General features: G+C 47.1%; 1 protein-coding gene across 1 annotated transcript; it reads left to right on the top strand.

The window, feature by feature from the left end:
• Positions 1 to 265: 265 nt before the first annotated feature.
• LOC136610855 (protein CASC3-like) lies at positions 266 to 5708 on the top strand. Its single transcript, XM_066590054.1, has 6 exons — positions 266 to 329; positions 1530 to 1564; positions 1940 to 2092; positions 2534 to 2679; positions 2793 to 2963; positions 5134 to 5708. The coding sequence occupies exons 1-6, from the start codon at positions 278 to 280 to the stop codon at positions 5531 to 5533; spliced, it is 957 nt and encodes a 318-aa protein (XP_066446151.1). The 5' UTR covers positions 266 to 277; the 3' UTR covers positions 5534 to 5708.
• The last annotated feature ends 15849 nt before the right edge of the window (positions 5709 to 21557 follow it).

The raw sequence follows: 21557 nt of genomic DNA, 5'->3' as shown, positions 1-21557 counted from the left end.
TGATACCTTCTAAGAGAGAGGATAGGTCGTGACATGTCCATCACGTGGTACCACATCACTGATACAAAATGTCTTGCGCCAGTCGTTTCTAATGCAGTGATCACTCAGTGTAATAGTGTATATACTGTGTATCAGCAGTAGGAGCTTCATATCCATCCAGGCACTGTATGTACTGTAGCAAACTATGTGCTCTCTTTTATCCGCAGCGTGAAGCTGGACTGAATATCCTATAGGAATCCAATTATCACCTTAAGGAAGAGCCTTGGTCCATTAGAAAATGTTTCACAAGTGGTTGGCATCTCCTCAGCCGTTGGAACCCATGCGAACCGGTACGAGGATATAGAGGGGTAGTAATGTGTAGTAATCACCATGTCTATGCTCTCATCTGTCATAGAATCCTAGAGTTGGAAGGGACCTCCAGGGTCATCTGGTCCACCCCCCTGCTCTCCAGATATTTGTAGACCACTATTAAGTCTCCTCTCAAACTTGCAAGCTAAACATTCCCAGATCCTTTAACCGTTCCTCATAGGACATGATTTGCAGACGGCTCATCATCTTGGTGACTCTTCTCTGAACTTGCTCCAGTTTGTCGATGTCTTTTTTTAAAGTGGGGTGCCAGAACTGGACACAGTATTCCAGATGAGGTCAGACTAAGGAAGAGTAGAGGGGGATAATTGCTTCACGTGATCTAGACTCTATGCTTCTCTTAATACATCCCAGAATTTTGTTTGCCTTTTTGGCTGCCTCATCACATTGTTGACTCATGTTCAGTCTGTGATCTATTAGTATACTCAAGTCCTTTTCACATGTACTGCTGCTTAGCCCAATTCCTACCATCCTGTATGTGCTTTTTTTTCCATTTTTCTAGCCCAGATGTAGGACTTTGCATTTCTCACTGTTAAATACCATATTGTTAGTTGCCTCCCCCTCCATTGTTATTGCGCTGCTAACCTTAAACCTGTGCATACAAAATTTACAAGCAATTCAGTGGAAGTAGAATTTAGTATAATATATATACAAGCCCAACATAGGTGCAAAAACATACAAACATGCCCGCTGGGGTAGGTGTTTAGCATATCTCCTAACTTTCAGATAGAAGACAAAGGGACAGTAGTCTGTGTCCTGCCATTCTAGCTGCACTTGAAGCTCCTTATAAGCAATGCCAGTCACAGGGTGCAAGTAAACTTCAGTCACTGATGAACTGGTGTAGAATCGGGTGTAAAATAAATGCTTTGACCATCCAGATGTATGTACAGATGCTGCCCAACATGGCTGCTATGGGGCCCTTGGAGAGAAGGGGCCCAGCTCTGATTGGTCCCATCCCTCTTTCTAAATGCACTGTTTGCAAACAATCAGGTAGAAGAAATTGGCCCCAGGTCATGAAAAGTCACGTAGGGGGAAGCAAACCCAAGGCGCTTCTGTCCCGGATGGTAAAACCCAGCACCATAATGGGGGGCATTTTAATCCTTGCTATGTACGGTTGTCTTTATTGCAGCACTTCTAATATATTTTGTCTTTCTGACTTACAGTTGTGTATTACTGTGAGAGCAACGAGGACTCTGAGGTGAGCGGCTCGGTGGGATTGGGAATGTTGCTTCTATAAACTTCTAAAATCCTTGCAACTAAAAAAATTAAATAAATCTTGTATAGCGCCAAATTATTCCGCAGCGCTTTCACGTAATTTATGAATTACCCACCCACCATGCTGGGTACTCATTTTACCAACCATGGGAGCCTGAGTCGACCTTGAGCGGCTACCTGAACCATTCAGGGATAGAATTTGCAACCTTCAGGTCGTGAACGAGAGCTTAGGACTGCATTTCTGCTGCCTTAGTACTCTGTGCCACATGGGGCTCAATTAAAATTATCCTGGGGTGGAAGAATGTCAGGGGATCCTTCTATGCGATAGTCTATTAATTATTTGTCTTGTTCCACTCAGGACTCCTGTTATGCTTGTTGCGCAGAGGATGAGTCCACAGAAGACATTATCAAATCGGAATACAATTCTAATGGCGCCCCAATCATAGAAGAGGAAGAGCCCAAAACCGTCTTGGGAGCTGAAAAGTGGGAGTGGATATGTTGGGCTGGACAGGTAAAATGTACATGGAACAAATCTATATCGATGTGCACCATCCCATTCACTACTGTGCTATCATGAGTCTGTCACTAGTACCAGTCTGTAAAGGGGTCATAAGTCAGGTTGACCCAAATCCCCATCTTCAACGTTGACCTAAACCAATACTGTCCCGTGCAGTCTACCAGCCCTTCAACATTAGCAAACATGGTTGGCCGCTCCAGGAGTTGCACAGTCCTCCTCTCTTACAACTGATGAAACGGAGGTCAGCTGGTGTTGAGCACTTTAGTTCCCATGTAGATTATGGATTCTAGTAGAGGACTTTCCACTTAGATGGTACTTTGGATGAGAGTGCGGAGATCACTAGTCCTATCAGTCCTCACCTAAGATCAATATTGAGTGTCCCTCTCAGGTTTCCATTTTCAAATGATATTGTTGGTGTCCATATTGCATTCATAGGAGAACCCAGAGCCCAACAAGAAGACGGCTATAAACTGGACTCAAAAGCAAGTTGATTATGAAGACCAGAACAATCCAGCTTACGTCCCTCGGAGAGGAGACTTCTTTCAGCATGACTTACGACGCACCAATGATAGGACACCCAGGTGAGATCATGAGGATAAAACAACATGGTATTTATTAGCAGCTGTCTTTGCACCATGAGTTGGGTCTGAAAATCAACGGCCCGAGTCATATCTAACTTTCTATCTGGTTACAGGCCACAGAAGCGAAACATTCGAAAGCATGAGGGGTACTGGAAACATGATAAATTTAACGAGAATAAGCAAGCCCCCAAGACTCGAGAAGAGCTCATAACTACGTATGGATTTGACATCCGGGCTTGCCAAAATCCAGATGAGATTCGCCTACGTCCATCAACTCAACAAAGGTATCTTCACTAGTTTGAGGAAACCCAGGTCTTTAGTAATGTAGTACCCACCATGATGCTTTTACACCCCTCTGCTTTCCATCATTTAAAACTTAGCAACTGCTATGAAAAGTGGAGATAAAGAGCTGCCAGGTGCCTATTATGCCACTTATCTTCAGGACAAGGAATAGTATCAGAGAGGTAAACTCCAAACTCAGCCGTCTGGGAACTGTTTGATGTTCCCCGTAGACATTGAGTTCTCTTGACAAACGTCTATTGACCTTGTCCTGATGGCACTGCCAGTCGCTAATAGCCTGTACAATCATCTACAATGTCATGACATATAAGTCAAAGAAAACTCCTTCTACATCTGCACCAGTGGCAGAGCACAACCTAAAGTGATTATGGAGCTACCAGTCCCTAACTATTGCCGGATAACCTTAAAGGGGCTCTCCCATTTCTATTTATTGATGATCTATCTTCAGGATAGATCACGCTAAAAACGCTCATTGTTGCCCTCATCCACTCCCTACTCGATTATTGTAACTCGTTGCTGATCGGCCTCCCCTGCACCAGACTCTACCCTCTCCAATCCATCCTGAATGCGGCAGCCAGGCTCATCTTCCTGTCCAGCCGCCACTCGGACGCCTCTGCCCTGTGCCAGTCACTGCACTGGCTGCCCGTCAAATACAAAATACAAGTTCAACTCACTACCCTCATTCTCAAAGCTCTCAACAGCACCGCCCTACATTGCCTCCCTCATCTCAATTCACCACCCAGCCCGGGCTCTCCGCTCTGCTAATTGAAATCAGACCGAGTGCCCCTCTAACTCGAACCTCCCATTCCCGCCTCCAAGACTTCTCCAGAGCAGCACCAGTCCTCTGGAACGCGCTACTAAAAACTATCTGGGCAATCACTAACACACTAAACTTCAGGCGTGCTCTAAAAACGCACCTCTTCAGGGAGGCATACCATATCCCCTAAACCAAACCCCTCGGTACTCCGCCTGATAACATGCTCCCTGTCCCACCAACTGCAGCTTTTGCTAGCCGTAATCAGTCAGCATCTGCAGTCATACCGACTCTGCCACTATACGGCCTGACCATTGTCTGTGTATACCATCCCTCACTCTTCACCTCGCCATACCATCCACATCTCCAGCCACTTTACCTTCTGTATCACCTCACTATTTGTAGTATGTAAGCTCATTGGAGCAGGACCCTCACCCCTACTCTTTCCATCAACTGATTACTATATGTAACTGTGGTCTTGTTTTATTTCTCCTGTATTGTAAGCACTACGGAATATGTTGGCGCTATAAAAATAAACATCATTATTATTATGAATAGCAGATTGGTAGAGGTCTGTCACTTGGGATCCCCACCAATCAGCTGTTTCGCCAGGCCCCTATTCTAGTGTACAGAGCTGCTGCTGTATTGTCAAAAGTAGACAGCACCATACATTGTGCAGTGGCCGAGGCTGGTATTGCAAGCTGAGTCCCATTCACTTAAATGAGAATGAGCCTGCAGTATCACTCCGGGCCACTGCACAAAGTACGGAGCTGTCCGCTTTTAGCAATACAACAGCTCTGCAAACTCTGAAAGATGATTGGTGAGGCCTAGGCAGCAGACCCCCTCATAGGATAGGGAATAACTTGCTGATCAGTGAGGGTCTCACGACTCAGACCTCAATCAATCCGAATAATGGGGGTCCCATGTCCCTCGTTCTCCTCACTACGGGATTACTGCACCCCCACAGTGAAGAGAGGACTAAATAGAATGCTGGTTGCACAAGCTCGCTGACGCTCCATTTACTTTCATTGGGACTCCTGGAGATAGCCAAATGCCAAACACTTGGGTACTTCTGTCAGCCCCACGGACAAGCATGCAGCGCCAACTGTGTATCCTCGGCCGGTGCTCTATGCATTCTCATGTTACTACAGGGGAAGAGAAGCGACTCGGATGGAGGTACGGTAGACGGCAGATGGAGGTATGGGAACTCCTTTCTCAAGATCGGTTGGGTCTCAATGGTGAGACTCCCAGCAATCAGCAAGGTCTCCCCTATCCACAGGGGGATTCTGTAATTCTGGTACAACCCCTTTAAGTCTGACCATTAAATGTGTTGATGAGAAATGCTGTTTTAAGGAAAAGCCTGCAGTTCCCTCTTAAAGATGAAGTTCCTTTCGTTTCAGATACAAAAGTTGTCATAAGATGAAGTTCCGAATTAAACGGCAAAGAAAACAGATAAAGCATTCGAAATATTCTGGTTCGGCCCCTCAGATAAGTGCCTATAAGGAGCTCCAAGATTATCACAACAGGCAATGTCCTTCTAGGGAGACCCCTTCTGATCATGGTGGATGCAAAGACAAACAGCCGGCCGAATTAGCCCAACATGAGAGCCCTGGCCCCAGTTCTAAGCCGGAACTTCGTCAAGAGCCAAATGTAGGGTCCTCACAGCAAGAAAACAGAGCAAACCTGACAGTGAAGAAAGAAGTAGTAGATCAAAGACGGCCGACTCCAAAAGCATCGTTGGCGAGGATATTGTCAGAGCTTCAATCAGTCCGGTTAAAACGGAGAAGTGATAGAATTTGATATCGCTACTTTTTATGAATGAGAACCCCATCCTCCCATACGTCCAGCAGATCAATTAAAACTGGCAAACAGACCGATGTCAACGCGTAGTCATTCATGGTACAAACTAACACGGCCTCTTATAAATAGGGCCCTTTAGGGCGATCATTGGGCGCAGATGCCCCCGACAGTTGTCCCAGCCAATAACTACTCCTATGCTTTCACTCAGGAGCGAGGATGATGAGGCAGAGCGGTGAGTTTCGGGAGTGAGCAGGGGGAAACGGGGGGGGGGGGGGGAGAGGGAGAGAGATATCTCCCCTCCGTTCCACCAACACTCTCCCCCGCTGCTCCCCGCCTGCCGCCGGCACCTGAATCTTTTCTTCGAAGCGGGCAGGTACTCGCTAAGGGCAATGCTCGCTCGAGTAATTGCCCTTAGCGAGTATGCTCGCTCATCTCTAGTTGAGATGGATGCAGTATGTGGTTTAGCATTCTCTTGCGGAAATATGCAAGGCCTTACCTGAAAGAGAGGTTGTCTGGATGGGTGCATATGATGTTCTAAAACCTCTCTATACTGCTCAGCATTGATAGTGCCTTTCAAGATGTGTAAGCTGCCCATGCCATAAGCACTAATGTAACCCCATACAATCACACATGCAGGATTTTGAACTGTTTGCTGATAACAGGCTGGATGGTCCCGCTCCTCTTGAGTCCGTAGGACATGGAGTCTGTGATTTCCAAAAAGAATTTCAAATTTTGATTCATCTGACCACTGAACAATTTTCCATTTTGCTTCTGTTTTAAATGAGCTTTGGCCCAGAAAAGACACCGGCATTTCTGGACTGTGTTGAGATATGGCTTCTTCATTCCACGATACAGCTTTAACTTGCATTCATGGCCCGCATGGTGCAGTGATTACGCCTGAGGACCCGTAGATCCTGAGCATCCAATATTGTCAGCCTTGTCCCTTGCGCACATGAATTTCTCCAGATTTTCCGAACCCTTTGATGATATTATGTACTGTAGATGGTGGGATATTCAAAGTCTTCGTTGAGGAACATTTTTCTAAAATTGTTCCGCAATGTTTAGATGCAGTTTTCCACAGATTGGCGAACCTTTGACAATCTTTGCTTCTGAGAGACTCTGCCTCTCTATCATGCTTTGTTGTATACATGGTGATGTGACGTGGGCTGCATTCCCACGAACGTATATCGGCTCGGTTTTCACGCCGAGCCGATATACGTTCTACTCATCTGCAGGGGGGGGGGGGGGAGGATGGAAGAGCCAGGAGCAGGAACTGAGCTCCCGCCCCCTCTCTGCTTCCTCTCCGCCCCTCTGCACTATTTGCAATGGGGAGAGGCGGGGGCGGATTCTCAGAACGTAGCCCCGCCCTGCCCCGCCTCTCCCCATTGCAAATAGTGCAGAGGGGCGGAGAGGAGGCAGAGAGGGGGCGGGAGCTCAGTTCCTGCTCCTGGGCTCTTCCAGCCTCCCCCCCCTGCACACGAGGACAACGTATATCGGCTCGGCGTGAAAACCGAGTCGATATACGTTCGTCTGAATGCAGCCTTACAAGAGAATTGACCCTCCAGCTGATTTTCATTAGTACCACTTGCTTTTCCAGATTTTTTTTACTGCTGCCCCAACTTTTATGAAATGTGTTGCTGCCATTAATTTCTGAATTAGTACATTTTTTTTTAAATGGGAGAATGTTTCCCTTTCACCTTCTGATCTGTTCTATGTTCTAGTGTGAATAAATTATGGTTGTATGAGATTTCCAAATCATTGCATTTTTTTTTTCTTTACATTTTTCACAGCGACCCAACTTTTTGGATTTTGGGTTGTAAATGGGTACAATATAACTTCCCCTCCACATATGATTAATTTCCTTAAGCAATATCAGTGGGATTAGTTGATTCATCCAATCCCTTTGAAAATAAGATGCCTCCAGCAGGGCTGGTTCACTATTGAAATAAACATCCAATTGTCCATGGTTATGGGGGTATGAGAGAGTTGTTAGTCAAACGAGTGTTGGGCTGAAAACCATCTAGCTTGGCAGAGGAAGACCACTCAGCGATTCTTTTTTTTCTCCTTTCTCTTTAACCCCTTAATGACATGGCCTATTTTGGCGTTGGGGACCAAGCGATTTTTGGTATTTTTCCATCTCCATTTTTCAAAAGCCATAATTTTTTTATTTTTCCTTCGACGCTGCCGTATAAGGGCTTGTTTTTTGCGCGGCGAGCTGTAGTTTTTATCGGTGCCACCTTTGAGTACATAGACTATATCGTAAAACTTTTATTATTTTTTTTTTATGATAGCAGGGGGGAAAAACGCATCAATTCTGCCATAGATTTTTTTTTTTACAGCGTTAATCATGCAGCATAAATGACACACTAAATTTTTTCTGCGGGTCGGTACGGTTACAGCGATACCAAAATTCTTATATTTTTTTTTAGGTTTTTACACTTTTTTGCAATAAAACCCCTTTTTTTTGGAAATCTTTTTTTTTTCTCTATAACTGCATTCAAAGTCCGGTAATTTTTTTATTTTTCTATGTACGGAGCTCTGTGAGGGCTTATTTTTTGCGAGACGAGCTGTAGTTTTTATTGGTACCATTTTGGGGAATGTACGGCTTTTTTGATCACTTTTATTGCATTTTTTGGGAGGCAAAATGCTAAAAATTAGCATTTTGCCTGCTTTTTAGCGTTTTTTTTACGCTTTTTGCCATACAAAATAAAAAGTGTTTTCAACTTTTTGTACACGTTGCTACGGACGCGTCAATACCAAATATGTGGGGTTAAAAAATTTTTTTTACCTTTTTTTATGCTAATATTAAAAAAAAGCACAAAAAAGTGGTTTTTTTACTTTTTTTTTTTTACATTTTTAAAAATTTTTTTTTACACAATTTGTGTCCCTCTGAGGGACTTGCAGCACTGTACCTATGATAGCTGTGATAAGGCATGGCAGAGCTACTGCCCTGCCATGCCTTATCGCTTATACAGCGATCATAGGCATTGGCAACACAGGACGCCAGTGTCTGGCATCCTGTTGCCATGGCGACAGGCCAGGCTCTCGCGATAACATCGCGAGAGCCGGCCGGAGACACAGAGGGAGCGCGCTCCCTCTGTGAACTCTTTCCCTGCCGCCATCTACTTAGATCGTGGCAGGGAAGGGGTTAACAGCGCGGGGGGGGGGGCATCTCCGATGACCCCCCGCTGTTGCAGCGGGACGCCGGCTGTGACTGACAACCGGCTCCTGCTGTGGGATAGCGCAAAAGTCAGTCATGATCTCGCGCTATCCCGATGACGTACCGGTACATCATATTGCGGGAAGTACCAGGCTCCCATGACGTAAAGGGGTAAGGGGTGCCAACCCCATTGAAAACAATGGGAGAACATCGCGATCCCCTGTTGCGGCTGTGATACCTGCGTCGGAAAATCCCTTTGGCCGTGGCGTGGGATGAAGGGATTCCCCACAGTGATGAAGGGAATCCGCGTGGGGATGAAGGGATTCCCCACAGTGATGCGAGGCTGTTTTTAAATGAAAATGCCTTGAATCCTGGGTTTTCACATGGATTGCGAGGGCGATATCGGGCCGTGAATCACAGCCCGATATCGCTCTCGCCAGTTTGGAGTCGGCCTTAAGGTAGCTATACATGGGGCTATGATTGCCCGAATCATTGCAGGAAACAGCATATCTGGGTGATAGTCATCTCATGTACATGTGGCTGCCGAGAAGTCACTGAGGAAGGAGTCGCACACCTTCCAGAGTCACTTGGTTTCTAGCACAGCTACAATATTCTTTTGGATAATCCATGTAAAGCTACTTCTACTAATGATGTCCTTGAAAATGACTACAAAGTACAGTACTATACTACATGCAATAGAACTATAATGGTATAGTAATATAATAGATTCATCATTTTGGGAGTGCCTTCAGTTGTGCCTTGCACCCATAATACACGGCAATAGGAAAGCAGGCACATGAATTGTATTAGGCTCCTCTCTGGTCCGGGCACAGAGGAGGTGAAGGAAGATCCAGTCACTGTGACACAGCCGGTGCGTGCCATGGATGCCGCCGGCGTGCAGACTCCTGACTGCGGCTGACTCATAACAAGGGGGCCACTTGCAAGGCAAATATTTATAGGATTGGAAATTAGCTCAGGCCGACGTTTGTCAGCTACAGCGGCCTGTAATAAGCGGGACGGGGAAGGGGGAGAGGAGTGACCAACGCAGATCATTTCAAGAAGATGCCAGGTCTGTTTCCAATCGCACTGTCTCCTGTCCTGCAGTTACATAATAATGGCACCAAAAGTACATTCGCAGGAAATTAACATTTTGTCTTCTTTTCTTCATTTGCATTGAGATTCATGACCTCCCAAATCCTCTTTATCTTATATTAAACCGTCCCATTTACTTACGCTTATAGTTATGCAGTTTTTACCCTTAGTAAAATAATAGAACTTGGTCAGCGGCGGAAAGCCCCATTAGAAGGGTTTCCGCACTCAAAGGGGTTGTACGGTAATCTAATATTGATGATTTATCCTTAGTATGATGGGTGGTGTCTGTCAATCGGGAGCCCCACGATCAGCTGATTGAAGAAGGAGGATGGAGCCTCTTCATACCAGGCATATATGTCGTAGAGTGGCTGTCCCTGGTATAGTAGCTCAATCCCATTCCCTTCAATGGGACTTAGCTGCTCTCAAGAACTATGACTGGTAATTGTGATGTCACAGTCTGGAGAAGAGGCTGCAACCTCTTCTAACAGCTGATCCGTGGGGGTCCTGAACAGCAATCACCATTGATTAGATATTGATGACCTATCTTTTTAATAGGCCATCAATATTGGAGTCCCAGAAAACCCCTTTAAGATATTGTATACCCTAGCATTTGACTTTCAATCAATGTCTGTTCAGTGGAGGTTAGACCACTGTGACCCCTACAGATCACTTGAACATGGCAGCGAAGGTAACATAGTATGTTAGGCTGAATGAAGACAAGTTCCATCTAGTTCATTCTGTTTCAACTCCCCCTTGTTGATCCAAAGGAAGGCAACCCCCCCCCCCCCCCCCCCCCCAAACAACCAATTTCCCTCATTTGGAGGAAACAGATCCCTTCCTGACTTCATAATGGCAGCCAGAGTAATCCCTGGATCAGCACTTGAGATCAACAATCCGCTGGTAACCTAATATCTATATCCTGTAATACCATAGTGATCTAGAAAGACATCTAGTCCCCTCTTAAACTCCTCTATGGATTTTGCCATCACCACGTCCTCAGGCAGAGAGTTCCACAGTCTCACTGCTCTTACAGTAAAGAACCCCTGCTATGTTGGTGATTGAACCCTCTTTCTTCTAGACATAGAGGATGCCCTCTTGTTACCGTCGCAGTCCTGGGTATAAACAGATCATGGGTAGAGATGAGCGAGCATGCTTGCCCGAGCTTGATGCTCGTTCGAGTAGAAGCATACTCGATGGTGCTCGTTACTCAAGCGACCACCACGCCATGTTTGAGAAAAATTTTTGGCCCCTCTCCGCTTTACCACTTCCTGCTGTGACATGCCAGCGTGTGCACGTCTACCACAGTATGTGGTTGGGGAGAGAGAGAGGGGGGGGATGCTCGAGTCTCCCATTGACTTCAATGGGGTTTATTATTTGAACAGAGCTCTCGAATATTACAAAAAGCTCGGCTCGAATAACGAGCACCCGAGCATCTTGGTGCTCGCTCATCTCTAATCATGGGAGAGATCCTTGTATTGTCCCCACATGTATTTATACATAGCTATTTGATCACCCCTTAATCGTCTCTTTTCCAGGGTAAATAATCCTAATTTTGATAATATCTCTGGGTATTCCAGTCCCCTCATTCTGTTTTTTAGTTTAGTTGCCCTTCTTTGAACCCCCTCCAGTACCGTAACATCTTTCCTGAGTACCGGAACTGTACATAGTATTCCATGTGGGGCCTGACAAGTGCCTTATATAATGGGAGGATAATGTTCTCGTCCCTCGCCCCGATACCTTGACATGTCTTCTTCTAAATATTCCATAAACAGCACCAACCCCATTTAGACATGGTGCAGGTACTGCAAGCTAGCCCCATTCACTAGAGGGGTATTTTTCGGCAAAGTGCCTGGACGTTCTCGTGACCGCGGTGGGTGGGGACACTGCGGTCAGACCCCTATCCATCAGCCAATAATGACAGTATAATATGCTGTCACTTACTACTGCTGGAATACCCCTATAAGACAATGAACTAGGGGATCTATTATTATAGCAGTCAATAAAGGGTCATGTTTTGTGATTGAAGTAAAGTTGTGATGTTTGCAGTCCAGCTGCTTAACAGTAAATATATGTAGGATCCTTTACGCTTACATCAGTTATTCTCCCATTAATGACTCGTTGGAGGACTACAGAACCGGCAGACAGGTGTTAGTTATTAACATGTACATGGGAACATGTGTATTTACATAGCATCCCAATGCAAAGAGATTAATTTGCATCAGGCTGTAATTACAAGAAACAATCTGGCTAAGAATACTGCTTGTGCTTACGACATGCTATAAGCATAAAATATGATGGTCTGTTCCACCACTCGTCTTGACCCGTAGGGTCTGTGAGTCTGAGACAGGGGGCAGCTTTTTAGAAAGCCAGGCCTCACATAGTTTAGGTAATGTTTCTCCTTGTGGAGAGCACCACAAAGCTGTAGGAGCCCTGCACATCATGCAATGCGCCCTGGGAAGAAGCTATGCAAATGAGTGATGGGATAATGCCTCCACATTGCCAAGTGTAATAGGACACAGCGCTCACAGTGATTTCAACAGCAGTGAAGACGGCTATTACAGTTCCTCCCCTGACCACCTAGGGTATGAAAATATAGCAAGGACCCCGAGCGGCGGACCCCTACACATCAATCACTGAAGAATAGAGATGAGCGAACGTACTCGGATAAGCACTACTCGTCCGAGTAATTTGCTTTATCCGAGTATCTCGCCGCTCGTCCTGAAAGATTCGGGGCGCTCCGCTGCTGACAGGTGAGTCGCAGCGGGGAGCGGGGCAGAGCGGGCGGGAGAGAAGGAGAGAAAGATCTCCCCTCCGTTCCTCCCCGCTCTCCCCTAAAGCTCCCCGCTCCGCAGCGCGTCCCGAATCTTTCAGGACAAGCGGGGAGGTACTCGGATAAAGCACATTACTCGGACGAGTAGTGCTTATCCGAGTACGTTCGCTCATCTCTACTGAAGACCTATCCTGAGGATTGGTCATCGGTAGTTAAAGTCCCAGAATATGCTTTTAAATTCAACATTCCCAATTCTAAATTTCTCCATCTGCTGAATGATTATCAATGGGGTCAGACATTTTGATTTACGTAGTAGCCGTGTCTGTAATCGGGGCCCATCAGCTACCCCATTATGGCGGCTGCACACAGGCGTATTTGCATGCATATTTGAACAGAATCCACTGATTTGACTGGGTTCGTTCTCACCTGCTCCTGAGGCCTCCTTCACATGAATGATTTTCTGCAGCAAAGTTACATGCGTCAAAAAAAATCGCATCTAATAGAACCGATAGTTTCCCATGGGAGCCTTCAGATGAATCACACCAAAAAAGATAGGATATTAGGGACTGAAATTCCTGTCTGTGTGAAAAAATAGGTCTTGACCTATCGTAAGGTGACCAGACCTCCCAATTTAGACGGGACAGTAGTGCTTTCCACTGAGACCCCAGCAGGACAGCCCTTTGTCCCGCTTCTGGTGATGTCTGGTCACCAAACTATAACTTTTCGGTGCTGCGACCGCATTCACACACTGATGGCAGTGTGTGCATCCAGGATCTTCCTCTCCTGACCTCTCCTCCTTAGTTCTGCAGGAGAAGAGGTCAGGGGAGGAGGTGCTGCTGTGGGCACACAGACTTCCGCCGGCAGCAGCGGCGCTCTAAAGACAAGGAGAAGGGTAAGTATATAGGTTTCAGGGGGGGTTCTATAACTACTAGGGCTACTGTGGGGATCACTATTACTACTGGGGTCGATATAGGGCACACTATTAGTAATAGTGTTCCCTATATCAGCCCCAGTAGTAATAGTAATACCCCTAGGTCGACTGTGGGGGTTACTGTTACTACTAAGGCAACTGTGGGGGTCACTATTACTACCAAGGGCACTTTGGGGGGGTCACCATTACTACTGAGGGCACTGTGGGGGGTCACCATTACTACTGGGGCCACTGGGGTGGTCACTATTACTACTGGGGCCAATGCGGGGGTCACATTTACTACTGAGGCTATTGTGGGGATCACTATTACTACTGGTGTCAATATAGGGGACACTATTAGTGGGGTCACTACTACTACTGGGGCAACTGTGGCGGTCATTGCGGATGAGTCGCGGGTCGGACGGCTTCCATTGACTTCAATAGAAGCTGTCCGTGCGGGAACCGCATGAAAATGGAGCAAGCTGCGATTTTTCCTCCGTGAGCGGAAATCGCAATTGATTTCCCCTCATGTATAGGAAGCAGCAGATCTCCATAGGAAGAACGGGGGGTATTTAATGTGGATTGTCAGTGCGGATGCCAACCACGGATTCCGCGGCAAATACTGCCCCTGAACTTGCAACAATGGCAAATCCAGGTGCAGCCCAGCAAATGGATAAAAGGGTATAACAAATAATCTAAAAAAGTGTAACTTGTCGCATTGTCTTTCCAAACATAAATTAAAGTAAAAACCAAGTAACTAAGTTTAAAAATAAATACATTTTAAAAAGCGGGGGGTTGTGGGAAGGTAATACAGTGGGGTACCTGGGAGCGGGAAGGATGAAGAGTAGAGAAGCAGAAGAGTCCTGAACAGGGATGGTAAATAGATGTATAGATGGAGTAACCCCTCTTACTGCACAATCCCACCTGCCAGCCTGCTAGACAGAGATGGTGAGATGGTGAGGTAGGCCAACTTCATACGGGCGAGTGTGATATCGGGTTGTGCTCAATATCGCACTCGCCAACATGCAATTTCTTCCTGGATGCATGGCATTTTTAAGACATAACCGCCGCGCATCGCTTCGGGGAAACCTTGCATCACACTGCACCGCGTGCACCGAGCAAATGGTGTGATACTGCCACCGACCTCACTGAAAACTATGGGGGATGAAATGCGAGGGCACGAACAAAGATAGGACGAGCCGCGATTTGTTTTCTGCAACGCATTGCAGTGTCATGCAGGAAAACATCACTCGTGTATGACCCCATTCTTTGAATGGGGTTCATACTTGTGCGCGTTTGTGTGTCTCGCAGCGCAAAAATCTTGTGCGATTTTCTCGCCCCCGTGTGAAGCCTTAAGGCTTCTTCAGACAGACGTATTTGCACCGCACATAGCACACGCGGAATTACTGCATGCAATACACATTGAATAGAATTGGTGTCAATGGGCCATATAGAAGTCTATGGGAGGTGCGCAAATGCAAAAAAACACTGCACAACTACATCTGGACCTCATTAGGCTTAATAGCCTTTTAAATGGGGGGGGGAGGGGTGTCACGCGGGCATATGAACTAGCCCTGCGCACGCAAAAACGTACAGTACAATGCGCAGATACGCGGGCAAATCAACCTCCTTCATTGCACGAATATGTTGAGTCGAGCGTATTTGCAGTCATCTGCAGAAGCTCATAAGGCCCAAAATAGATAGGTCCTTAAGGGGTTAAATGAATGTGACTGTATATGCATGCATATAGGTAAGTGTTTGCATATAATTGTATAGCACAGATTCCGCCTCCATGGTAATTAGTGGAAGTGTCACAGCTTGTGGCATTGTCATTGTAAGGCAGGGACAGGAAGCATCTCACTGCAGGAGACCGGCACAATATGCACTCCTCCAGAAGTCTATGTGTATTCCTCTCTGCATTATAATACCCAGGAATAGAGATCCTTTGGTGACCTTTCTTTAGGGGGTCCCGTAGTTTACAGTGAATACAAGTACCGGGCACTTCTAAATGAGTATATATTGGGGCTATAGGTGCAGCAAGGACCAGACGTGAATCTCGAAACGAGTATCGTTTAAAAAAAAAAAGGTGGATCGTGCAAATGTGAATGATATCAGTGTATAAACAGCCAAGGATTAACGGCGGCCTTACATTAGCGTATTTACGCACATTTTGCACGCACAATACATAGAGAATAGAAGCCATTGATTTCAATGAGTTTGTTCACATTTTCTTTTTTTGCGAGCGCGAAAACAATCAGGCCGCTCTACTTTTGCGCACCCGTAGAAGTCTATAGGGGTTGTGCACTATGCACAGAGATGCATGACTCTGCAGGAAAACAAACTCATCTGGAACTCATTAGGTAAAACAGCCATTTAAACCGAGGCGCCTGTCTGCCGCATACAAATGAAGATGCTCTGCGTGCGCAAAAAGTTCTGTAAAACACATCAATACAAGTGCAAAAAAGACTCATTCTGGGCGCAAATACATCGCACTAAGTGGCGTGCAATCGTTCATACGCCGCTGTGAAGTCCTCCACAATACATTCTCTTTCTGCTCTGATATTGTCATCACTTATAACAATGTTACAATCACAGAGAAAGTGTCATTCCATTCCGACAACTTCTAGGGGAGGGATGAAAAAAAATGGTGGCTAACTCGCGAGAAAAATCGCATGAATGGACGATTACCTGCTATCAAGCCCCAAGCTTAATTAGTGGTGAAATTGCCCATTTATATGATTCGGAGCTGCGTGTTGCTTTAAAAAAGCGTTGCTGCTTCAGGAGGGGAGAGAGATGAATGACAGCTCTAGGGAATCCCTGCATCTCAGCAAGGAGAGGGGGGTTCCCCTGCAAGGGAACCCCTGTCTCCTTGCTACAGGGAAATTCCTCATTCTCCCCTGCAGGGGACTCCCTCTCTTCCCACTGGTAGGGAATCCCTCCAGCCTTGCTGAGATCAAGGGAGTCCCTGGCAATGTGTCAGGGAACTGGGGTCCAGGTATTTGGATGTCCCTGAAACCCACCCGCAACCCCTGTCCCTACCTATTGCCACCCTAGGTTAAGCCCTAGGGCGACAACTGGATAACAGTCCCTAGCCTGAGTAGGGACACAGGGCTGGAGTCAGACTTACAGACAAACGACACAAAGGCAGGTATGGCTATTTGGGTCGGCAATGAGAATGAACGCGGTACAGAAGGGTCAGGCAAATCGTAGTCAAGTCCAAGCAGTGGGTCAAAGTAGGTAATCAATAAGGAAGTATGCGGGTGCAGCTGGGGACAAGGCAAACACTGGCAATCTTCCCAGGAACTGAGCAGCTTTAAATGCTGTCAGAACTCCCGCCTCAGCAGCTGACAGCGGCAGGAGCTAATCAGAGGACACCGGGAGAACCAGCCCCCCGGCGCCACTACAGACTGGCAAGGATGGAGAGCGCGGCCGGGTGTCATAGTAACGGTGAAGCGGTGCGGAACGGCACCCGCTGCGTCCCCAATAACCCGGCTACCTCGGCGCCTGTCTCCTGGCGGTCAAGGAAGATCACCAGGACCGGGCTTCCCTGCGCCTCGCTCTCACAGCCTGAGTGACAGGACCGGCGGTGCGGGCACAGAGAGCCTGCGATCGTCAGTCCTGACACGATGAGAGGGGATTCCCCATGGCTTCCTTCCATCGCTCTTTGTCTTTCCCGGCTTCAGGGAAATCCCTTCATCTCCCTTTGCTAGCCGGCTGACATAGCCTCCAATAGGAGTCTATGGAGACTTCTGCGTTTTTCCGCCACTAGCTAGGTGAAGACCTATTTTTTTATGCAGCCGGGAATTACAGCCGCTGAATTCTGCCGCTGATCTCCTATCTTTTTTGGTGTGATTTTTTTGACACAGCTACAAATCATCTGAAGGTTTCCATAGAAGCCATTGGTTCTATTAGACACGATTTTTTGATGCATGTAACTTTGCTGCAGAAAATCGTTCATGTGAAGGAGGCCTGAGTGTGTATATATATACTTCTTCTAGGGGAGGGATGTTACTGACAGTGAGTGTGTGTGTATATATATATATATATATATATATATATATATATATGTTACTGACAGTGAGTATATATGCCTTACATCTAGGTATATTTACTGTATTAAGGGTGGTCTCACACAAACTGATTCTAATTGTGGAATCCGTGATTGTCGTCTGCACCAAGGATCCGCAGCCAAACGCAGGCATTGAAAGGCATAAACTGTCGCTTTTTCCTTCACACTCGCAGATATGAATTGCGTATTCCACGAACAGAATAAAAATCGCAGCATGCTTCGTTTTCCTGCGGACTCTGCACAGATGGCCTCCATTGAGGTCAATGGAGGCGTCCGAACCCCAGCCCATACGCCATTAAGATTGTGTACGGGCTGCAGGTACCTGCAAAAAAAACGTATTGCACATGACTGACGGCGAACCACAGCGGTCATCCGCAATACAGAGAAATCAAGTATGCAGGGTGACCGGCCGCCTTAAGTACATGGCGGTATGCAGGTAGGAAGAACAGACTTGTTTGAGATTCCTGGAGCCTGGTAATTGCTGTGTAAATGATAGGTCCTCACTGTATACTGTTCATCTGTAATACGGATACGCCGCGCAGAGATATGTGGATGTAGACGCATCGCTGAGACCGCCAACTGGGGAGTCTGTTTACAGAGTGTGACTTCAGCTGGGATTCCTATTATCTGTTTTATGTACATCTGACTGTCAGGAGAACTCTAGGAGACTATGTGCAGGTCTCTAACCTCATATATCTAGTCATATGCACAGCTGGAATTCCGTGCTGTCCTCAGGATAGGTCATCAGTATCGGAGTGGTGACGACCCGCTGGCCACGACCCCTGCAGATCAGCTGTTTGATGAGGCCGCAGTGGGTGCCGCGACCTCTTCACTTCCTTTCAGCGACAGTGCCATACAGTTTGTAGTGGATGTGCCTGGTATGACAGCTCAGTCCTTTTCACGTGAATAGCCATGTGTCACTGGCTTATTTAGGCAGCTGATTGGCAAGCGTCCTAGGTGGCGGACCCCAACTGATCAGCTATTGATCACCTATCCTAAGAATGGGTTATCAATATCCTAGTCCCAGTGTTAGGTTGTACTGCTTGAACCTGTAGTTCTATGCATTTCCAGGAGCATACTTCCACAGGTGTGATATAATTGAGCTGGCTTGGTGTGGTGTTCTCCAGCCAGCCAATCTCCACTGGTCTGCTGCACATATATACCAGCCCTTCTGGCTACAGGATGCTGGTTTACCACTACCTTGGTGTTTGCATTAAAGGAGGTTGTTGTGTAGATGTATACAGCGACATGTTCTGAGTTTCTGTGCAGGTGGCCGGACATGGGAGGTAACAGTCCTGTTCAGTGTAAATGGTGTTCTGTGTGGTATGCAATCCCTAGTGTGTTGGTGTGGTGTAAACTGTGTCCTGTACTGCTTGGAACGTTTACCATCTAGGGTGAGGTAGGTCCCTAGGTTGCAGCGTGGGACCGTCCCTATCAGGACAATCGCCCAGCTTGCAGGCACGTTTTTCTGGGTTAGTTTTCTCGTTAGATTAGGGACCCTGAAACAAGGACCCTTGTTGCGGACTCAGAGGCTTAAAGGGGTTGTCTCGTGAAATCAAGTGGGGTTCAGCACTTCTGTATGGCCATATTAATGCACTTTGTAATGTACATCGTGCATTAATTATGAGCCATACAGAAGTTATTCACTTACCTGCTCCGTTGCTAGCGTCCCCGTCGCCATGGATCCGGCTAAATTCGCTGTCTTCTGGCGTTTTTAGACGCGCTTGCGCAGTCCGGTCTTCTCCCTGGTGAATGGGGCCGCTCGTGCCGGAGAGCTGGTCCTCGTAGCTCCGCCCCGTCACGTGTGCCGATTCCAGCCAATCAGGAAGCTGGAATCGGCAATGGACCGCACAGAGCCCACGGTGCACCATGGGGGAAGACCCGCGGTGCATCGTGGGTGAAGATCCCGGCGGCCATCTTGGTAAAGGAAGAAAGAAGTCGCCGCAGCACGGGGATTCGGGTAAGTAATAAACTTTTTTTTTTTTTTTTTTTAACCCATCCCTTGGGTTTGTCTCGCGCCGAACGGGGGGCCTATTGAATAAAAAAAAACAACGTTTCGGCGTGAGACAACCCCTTTAAGTGTTCTGACCAAAATACAAACCAGTTGTCGGAACATTGGATGTGGAACCACTGTGTCAACCTACCGGGTAGGTGAAGATCAGATCCAGCACGACTGACAGCCAACGCCAGTGTGGGAGGTAAGATACCAGATGGACAGCCCCATATATAGATGGAAACTAAGGAAGGTATCTTGCCCTGAACTGATAAGCAGGAGAGGGAGACCCCTGCCTACAAGCGGAGCACTCGTCCCAATAAGGACGACCCCACGGTCTTCCTCTAGGCGCTGACTAACCCTGGCGGGCCAGAACAACTATAGAACAAAGATAGAACAACATCGGGGAGTAAGGAAACAAAGGAGGAACAAACAGACAAGGATAAACAGAGAAGCGGATAACGGGAACAACAGACTACAGAGTACACGATCGAAGAACACAGAACATAAGCAGACCACAAGGTAGCAAGGTAACTGCCGAAGCAGCTGGACATGAAGTAAAGGGCACAAACTCTCATCAGCACTGCAGCAAGGTCTGAAAGGCCCAGGGCAGCTTTATAGTATGGTGATTAGAAAAGGTGCATCAGCTGAACAGGAGGCCTGAAGCTATTAACCCTAGGAGTGCTGGAAGACAGTGAATATAAGCTCAGGGAACAGAGAGAATGGGATGAAGCCCATATTTGCAAGACGCAGAAGCAGAAGATTGTGTCTGAACAGTGTACCTAACAGCAATACCTCGCACCTAATCTATTCCATCTGTGTATATTTGCAGGTATGCTAGGTGAGTGTTTTGGGCATTTGTCAGTCGTTATGTTATATCTGCCCGTGAGTCCAGTTTGTATCCCACATGCCTTTGGCGTTCCGTGTGTGCAGTTCTCTAGTTTACGGAGGAACTAGATGTAACACCCAGAAAACTCTTTTCCATTTCTATTTAGTCTTATCAAGGCTGCATATATTTTCTGCATTTATATGTTCACTAACATTTGCTAAACTTGTGCTTAAGTGATAGCCAATGTGATAACTAACAAAAGTGCAGATCACTTTATTTACTGAAAATGACATTTTTGTGCTGAAAAATGACTCTGAAGTGCTGGCCACTAGGTGTCTCCCTTCCTACTAATTTGCTGTCCACTGCCTGTTGTCAAGTGAAGTACCTCTCTAGTAACAGAACAGACAAAAAGTCTATAGAGTGGGAGGGAAGAGGGAGGAGATAGAAGACAAAACTCAAAGACATGCTGCTGCAGCTAATGGGGAGAGTTTTACTATGCAACTGCCATTGAAATCACATCTACACTGCTTAATACTGCTGTATACTGTCTTGCATGTTGCTGTAATTTTTATGTGTGCGCTACAGAGCGTTAAGGTCATGGTACGACTGTCAAGCACATTAGCAAACAACAGCTGTTTCAGTGACTAAGGCCGCCTGCACGTGGGCGGAAATCCCGCGGCGGGATTTCCGCCGCTCAAAGCCTGCATAGGAGTGCATTACAATACGCACTCCTATGCAGACGGCCGCGGTTTGGCCGCGCGAAATGTCGCGCACCAAACAAACCGCGGCATGTCCTATTTTTGTGCGGGGCTCGCAGAACCTCACACAGATACGTCACTCACCCGGCCGCCGGCTCCGGTCTGTGCATGCGTCGGCTGCCGGGCAGCCGGCACATGAAAGAGCCGGGGCCGCCGGGCGCGGGTGAGTACGCGCTCGTCTCTGCAGGTGCTGGGGTCGGATCCCGCGGCGAGAATTCTCGCCGCCGGATCCGACCCGCTAGTCTGCAGGCGACCTATCCCTCCTCTGCTGTGGGCTACATTCACACGAACATATATCGGCTCGGTTTTCACGCCGAGCCGATATACGTCGTCCTCATCTGCAGGGGGGGGGGATGATGGAAGAGCCAGGAGCAGGAACTGAGCTCCCGCCCCCTCTCTGCCTCCTCTGTGCCCCTCTGCATTATTTGCAATGAGGAGAGGCG

This window comes from Eleutherodactylus coqui, chromosome 2 (genome assembly GCF_035609145.1).
Source record: "Eleutherodactylus coqui strain aEleCoq1 chromosome 2, aEleCoq1.hap1, whole genome shotgun sequence".
NCBI classification, from domain to species: Eukaryota; Metazoa; Chordata; class Amphibia; order Anura; family Eleutherodactylidae; genus Eleutherodactylus; species Eleutherodactylus coqui.
This window is presented reverse-complemented; position numbering and strand designations above follow the sequence as displayed.